General features: G+C 44.4%; 1 protein-coding gene across 1 annotated transcript; it reads right to left on the bottom strand.

Moving 5' to 3' along the window:
- Nucleotides 1-5,926: 5,926 nt before the first annotated feature.
- LOC140678503 (kelch-like protein 4) lies at nucleotides 5,927-6,398 on the bottom strand (the record flags this gene model as incomplete). The annotated part of the gene is made up of 2 exons (XM_072912784.1): nucleotides 5,927-6,151; nucleotides 6,212-6,398. Coding segments are annotated over 2 exons (412 nt in total), but the record flags the coding sequence as incomplete, so codon positions are not given.
- Nucleotides 6,399-7,314: the final 916 nt, after the last annotated feature.

Here is a 7,314-nt window from a genome sequence, read left to right as displayed (position 1 = left end):
AGTGTGAGAGTCCAGGGTATAGTAGAGCTAACATAATAGTGAGAGTCCAGTCCATAGTGGATCTAACATAATAGTGTGAGAGTCCAGTCTATAGTTAGAGCTAACATAATAGTGAGAGTCCAGTCCATAGTGGATCTAACATAATAGTGAGAGTCCAGTCCATAGTGGATCTAACATAATAATGTGAGAGTCCAGTCCATAGTGGAACCAACATAATGGTGTGAGTCCAGTCCATAGTGGATCTAACATAATAGTGTTAAAGTCCAGTCCATAGTGGATCTAACATAATAGTGAGAGTCCAGTCCATAGTGGATCTAACATAATAGTGTGAGAGTCCAGTCCATAGTGGATCTAACATAATAGTGTGAGAGTCCAGTCTATAGTAGAGCTAGACATAATGGTGAGAGTCCTGTCCATAGTGGATCTAACATAATAGTGTGAGAGTCCAGTCCATAGTGGATCTAACATAATAGTGTGAGAGTCCAGTCCATAGTGGATCTAACATAATAATGTGAGAGTCCCAGTCCATAGTGGAACCACTATAATGGTGTGAGTCCAGTCCATAGTGGATCTAACATAATAGTGTTAAAGTCCAGTCCATAGTGGATCTAACATAATAGTGAGAGTCCAGTCCATAGTGGATCTAACATAATAGAGTGAGAGTCCAGTCCATAGTGGATCTAACATAATAGTGTGAGAGTCCAGTCCATAGTGGATCTAACATAATAGTGTGAGAGTCCAGTCCATAGTGGATCTAACATAATAATGTGAGAGTCTAGTCCATAGTGGAACCAACATAATGGTGTGAGTCCAGTCCATAGTGGATCTAACATAATAGTGTTAAAGTCCAGTCCATAGTGGATCTAACATAATAGTGAGAGTCCAGTCCATAGTGGATCTAACATAATAGTGTGAGAGTCCAGTCCATAGTGGATCTAACATAATAGTGTGAGAGTCCAGTCTATAGTAGAGCTAACATAATAGTGAGAGTCCAGTAACAAGCAACAGCAACAATTCTGCTTTGACACAACATGAGAGTTTGGCGAGAGGCCCGGAGGACAACGCAGCATTTAGAGAGGCCACGGAACAAATCTTCAAGCGAAACTCTTGTGTTATTTTCAAAGTGAGGGTTTTCGGGAGGCAAAAAGAAATACATTTTTTTCCCTCGTCTTGGCTCTCCATGCGCACAGCCGGCAGCGGGGAACGTGGGCAAACACTTATATTTAGACTGGAAATATGCACGGCACATCACAGCAGATAAGATAGGAACCGAAGCAAACATCAGACACACACCCAGGTGATCTGGAAAGTGTGATCTCGCTCTGGCTCGCCAAAGCCCCCCCCTCACACAGAGCTGGATGCTTTGACAAGATCTCCATGTTCTGTTACCCAGACCTCTTTCAACTGTGAATCAAAAAAGGCTCCTGATATGAGATTTGTTTGGGAAGGGGCGAGGAGAAGCAAGGGGGGCCGGAGCAGTCCGCCACGCTTTGATCGTGGAAATGGGAAATATCAAAAGGTGCAGCTCCAAAGCAATGTGTAATTTCTTGCACGCCGGCGCTGCCCGCCCGGAGCAAGCATCCGGAAAACATTCCTCCTAAACTTTGTTGTTCTGGCTCGGCTTAAAAAGGTAAAGTGGTTACATTTGCAGCTTTGATGACTTAAACATTCATGATCCACCACCTTTTGAAGTACTTAGTACTCCAGGACTATATTGATACACAGTAGAGATGCGCGGATAGGCAATTTATCTCATCCGCAACCGCGTCAGAAAGTCGTCATCCATCCGCCATCCACCCGATGTAACGTTTGATCAAAACTGCATCCGCCCGCCATCCGCCCGTTGTTATATATCTAATATTAATAAAAAAAAAAAAAAAAGGGTGAAAACTACGCGAATTGCACCTTGTGCAGACAAAAATTTTCGATCGGACACGGAGGAATTAGCGATGTAAAAGACCACGTTGGGACAAAAAAACACAAGTCTAATGCCGTTGCTAGCGATACAAGTGGAAAACTTTCAACGTTTTTCGTCGCCCAAACAGATTCTTTGGATGTGATAAATGCCGAAGTTTTATTTACGGAGGCAATAATTGAGCATGGACTTCCAATCGCACTGGCTGATCACATGGGACAGTTAATAATGTAATGCAACCTTTAAAAATCATTACGCGGTGATCGCGATCCCAAAAATAAACTTTTCTTGCATGATAATGTCCAGAAAATTTCGCTTTATATTACTATAGAGTCCTTTTAACGAATGAGTTTGATGGTTTATCACAAACCTTAAATGAAATTCCATGGCCACCGTCCTGCTCTCTATATCAACCAGGGTGAGCCCCACCCCTTTCATGAGCGCACTACGCGCGGAGTGACCCCTGTTACGCGCCCCCGGCAACAGGGGTGGCAAGCAGGTAAGCTGCGCGGGCGGAGCGCGCGGAGTGACCCCTGTTACGAGCCCCCGGCCACGGGGGTGGCGGGCAGGTAAGCTGCTTACCTGCTGCGCGTGACGCCGGCCGCGGCGAAAGCGGACGAGGCGGGGTGTCGGTGCGGTGGGCGCGGTAGTGACCCTGGACGTGCGTCGGGCCCTTCTCGCGGATCGCCTCAGCTACGGCTCCCGGTGGGGCCCTCTCGGGGGAAGGGGCCTCGGTCCCGGACCCCGGCGAGGCGTCCCTTCTCCGCTCCGTAAAAGTGTCCATCTCTTTTCTTTTTTTTTCTTCTGTTGTGGCATATGCTGCAGGTGCCTGCTCGTTTTTCGTATGTGGGTAACAACATTTAACTATGTATATATATTTACCAATTGGTTTAACTGCCACCCGCAAAAAAACAAACAAAAAAAAAAAAACAAAAAAAAAAATCTAATTAATCCGCCCGACCCGACCCGCGAGCGGATAAAATCTTATTTTTTTTAATTTCATCCGCCCGATCCGCGGATAATCCGCGGACTCCGCGGTTGTGTCCGCAAACCGCGCATCTCTAATACACAGCTTACTGTTACGCATTGTGGTGGGGAGTGCCATGGTCTGGAGCTGAACGAGTTCTGCGGTCCATTCAGGAACATGAATTCCAGAATGTACTGTGACATTCTGAAAAGGGGTATGACCCCCCCCCCCCCCCCCCCTGAGGCCGCTTGGCAGTTTTCGAACAAAACGAGCCCAAGCCCCTCCAAGATCATAGTGCCTTGCTGATAGATACTATAGATACAAAACCTAGTGAAGTTGGCACGTTGTGTAAAGGGGAACATTATCACCAGACCTATGTAAGCGTCAATATATACCTTGATGTTGCAGAAAAAAGACCATATATTTTTTTAACCGATTTCCGAAATCTAAATGGGTGAATTTTGGCGAATTAAACGCCTTTCTAATATTCGCTCTCGGAGCGATGACGTCACAACGTGGCGTCACATCGGGAAGCAATCCGCCATTTTCTCAAACACATTACAAACACCGAGTCAAACCAGCTGTTATTTTCCGTTTTTTCGACTGTTTTCCGTACCTTGAAGATATCATGCCTCGTCGGTGTGTTGTCGGAGGGTGTAACAACACGAACAGGGACGGATTCAAGTTGCACCAGTGGCCCAAAGATGCGAAAGTGGCAAGAAATTGGACGTTTGTTCCGCACACTTTACCGACGAAAGCTATGCTACGACAGAGATGGCAAGAATGTGTGGATATCCTGCGACACTCAAAGCAGATGCATTTCCAACGATAAAGTCAAAGAAATCTGCCGCCAGACCCCCATTGAATCTGCCGGAGTGTGTGAGCAATTCAGGGACAAAGGGCCTCGCTAGCACGGCAAGCAATGGCGGCAGTTTGTTCCCGCAGACGAGCGAGCTAAACCCCCTATCGACCCTAGCTTCCCTGGCCTGCTGACATCAACTCCAAAACTGGACAGATCAGCTTTCAGGAAAAGAGCGCGGATGAGGGTATGTCTCCAGAATATATTAATTGATGAAAATTGGGCTGTCTGCATTCTCAAAGTGCATGTTGTTGCCAAATGTATTTCATATGCTGTAAACCTAGTTCATATTTGTTAGTTTCCTTTAATGCCAAACAAACACATACCAATCGTTGGTTAGAATGCGATCGCCAAATTCGTCCTCGCTTTCTCCCGTGTCGCTGGCTGTCGTGTCGTTTTCGTCGGTTTCGCTTGCATACGGTTCAAACCGATATGGCTCAATAGCTTCAGTTTCTTCTTCAATTTCGTTTTCGCTACCTGCCTCCACACTACAACCATCCGTTTCAATACATGCGTAATCTGTTAAATTGCTTAAGCCGCTGAAATCCGAGTCTGAATCCGAGCTAATGTCGCTAAAGCTTGCTGTTCTTTCCACCATGTTTGTTTGTGTTGGTTTCACTATGTGACGTCACAGGAAAATGGACGGGTGGTTAAAATCAGGCACTTTGAAGCTTTTTTTAGGGATATTGCATGATGGGTAAAATTTTGAAAAAAACTTCGAAAAATATAATAAGCCACTGGGAACTGATTTTTAATGGTTTTAACCATTCTGAAATTGTGATAATGTTCCCCTTTAAATGGTAAATAAAAAAAGATTGCAATGATTTGCAAATCCTTTTCAACTTATATTCAACAAGATATTTAGCGAAACTCTGTTATTTTTTGCAAATATTAGCTCATTGGGAATCTGATGCCTGCGACATGTTACAAAAAAGCTGGCACAAGTGGTTAAAAAAGACTGAGAAAGTTGAGGAAAGCTCATCAAACACTTATTTGGAACATCCCACAGGTGAACAGGCTAATTGGGAACAGGTGGGTGCCGTGATTGGGTATAAAAGCAGCTTCCATGAAATGCTCAGTCATTCACAAACAAAGATAGGGCGAGGGTCGCCACTTTGTCAACAAATGCGTGAGCAAGCGGCATGCCCGGGGGCTTCGATCCCGCAGGCGGTACTGCATCAACAAGCGACATCAGTGTGTAAAGGATATCACCACATTGGCTCAGGAACACTTCAGAAAACCACTGTCAGTAACTATAGTTTGTCACTACATCTGTAAGTGCAAGTTAAAACTCTACTATGCAAAGCGAAAGCTATTTATCAACAACACCCAGAAACGCCGCCGACCTCGCTGGGCCCGAGCTCATCTAAGATGGACTGATGCAAAGTGGAAAAGTGTTCTGTGGTCTGACGAGTCCACATTTCGAATTGTTTTTGGAAACTATGGACGTCGTGTCCTCCGGACCAGAGAGGAAAAGAACTATCCGGGCTGTTATAGGCCCAAAGTTGAAAAGCCAGCATCTGTGATGGTATGGGGGTGTATTAGTGCCCAAGGCATGGGTGACTTACACATCTGTGAAGGCACTATTAATGCTGAAAGGTACATACAGGTTTTGGAGCAACATATGTTGTCATCCAAGCAACGTCATAATGGACGCCCCTGCTTATTTCAGCAAGACAATGCCAAGCCACATTCTGCACGTGTTACAACAGTGTGGCTTCATAGTAAAAGAGTGTGGGTACTAAACTGGCCTGCCTGTAGTCCAGACCTGTCTCCCGTTGAATATGTGTTGCGCATTATGAAGCCTAAAATACCACAACAGAGGCCCCGGACTGTTGAACAACTTAAGCTGTACATCAAGCAAGAATGGGAAAGAATTCCACCTGAAAAGCTTCAAAAATTGGTCTTCTCAGTTCCCAAACTGTAACACAGTGGTAAAAGTGCCCCTGTTACAAATTTTTTGCAATGTGTTGCTGCCATTAAATTCTAAATTAATGATTATTTGCAAAAAGAAAATTTAGTTTCTCAGTTGGAACATTAAATATCTTGTCTTTGCAGTTTATTCAATTGAATATAAGTTGAAAAGGATTTGCAAATCATTGTATTCTGTTTTTATTTACGATTTACACAACGTGCCAACTTCACTGGTTTTGGGTTTTGTAGATTTAGGTCTAAGTCCACTCACCAAGTCCGTGTCGGTGTGTTGACATGGGAGGCATGGTTGACCACACTTTGTTGACAGGGTTGTAACTCTCCACCATGTTGGACGTCTTAAGTCCATCCCGTCCACCAACCACGTACAACTTGTTGTCTATCACGGCCACACCAAACTGCAGTCGGCGTCCGTTCATGACTCCCACTGGGACCCAGGTGTTGGTCCTCAGGTCGTACTTCTCAATGGTGGTGGAGCCTAAATGCATGAATCCTACTTTAGAGGCATCCTTGGATTTGTACTGTAGATGACTACTACCTTTGGTGGCATCCATGCCTCCTACAGCATACAAAGCCCCCACTGTGGACTTTCTGGGTTTGGTTCTTGGACTTTGGAACATGGGACGGCGCTCAGGCAGAAGATGGTACTTCATGGCCTCCATCAGCAGTTTTTGACATTCCAGGTCATCAGAGAACATCTTGTTGTTCTCCAGGTCCGCAATGAGCTGTTGTTCAAAACAATGGAGAGTATTTATATAAATGCGTACAATAAATACTGTATGAAGCTACACACCATAATTTAAAGAGATACAATGCAGGATCTTTTAAGTTATTGATATTTAACATTTATTTCTAATCATTTTTTTATCTTGCTTTTCCATTTTGACTCAAATATCAGACTACTTTCCCTAAAAAAGTCTGAAACCGGTCATCCAGGCCGCAGGGTCTAGATCAGTGGTTCTTAACCTGGGTTCGATCGAACCCTAGGGGTTTGGTGAGTCAGCCTCAGGGGTTCGGTGGAGCCTCCGCCGCGGAGGTCAAAACACACCCGACTCATCTTGTGTCACACCGCGGTGAGGGATGTCTTGTCTTGGTTTTTTCTGTCTTGTGATGTGCATGTTTTAGTTTGAAAAGTAACTCTCCTCTCGTTTCAGGTCACTTGTCCTTCTTTTTGTGTCATCAGTCTGACGTCATCCCGGTTCCCTGATTGTTTCCACCTGTTCCCTATTACCCTCATGTGTCTTATAAGCCCACTCCTCCCTTTGTTCTGTGCCAGATTGTCTCGTTCATTCGTGCTCTCTAGCATCCATGTCCATGTCCATGCCTTGTCTTACCTTGCCTCGTCTTGTGCTTATGTTCCTTGATCCTGAATCCCTACGTTGCTATTTTGAGTTTCCCTTTCTTCCTCCTCAGCAGAGTGATTTTTTGTTATTTAGTTTATTCAGCCGAAGTGGTGAGTTTCAGTTATTTTTCATTCTTTCCTCAAATTTTGAGTGACAATTTTTGTTAAAACTTTATTAGATTAGATAGTGTAGAATTTTTCATAGCTGTTGTTTCTTCCTCCTGTTGGAGCATTTTTTTTTAATACATTTTATAGCATATACGGCGCCAATTATAGTTTGTCTTTGCTTTTGTGTTTTC

Source organism: Nerophis lumbriciformis, unplaced genomic scaffold (genome assembly GCF_033978685.3).
Source record: "Nerophis lumbriciformis unplaced genomic scaffold, RoL_Nlum_v2.1 HiC_scaffold_923, whole genome shotgun sequence".
Taxonomy (NCBI): domain Eukaryota; kingdom Metazoa; phylum Chordata; class Actinopteri; order Syngnathiformes; family Syngnathidae; genus Nerophis; species Nerophis lumbriciformis.
Note: the sequence above shows the minus strand (reverse complement) of the source record. Positions and strands in the feature narration are given on the sequence as shown.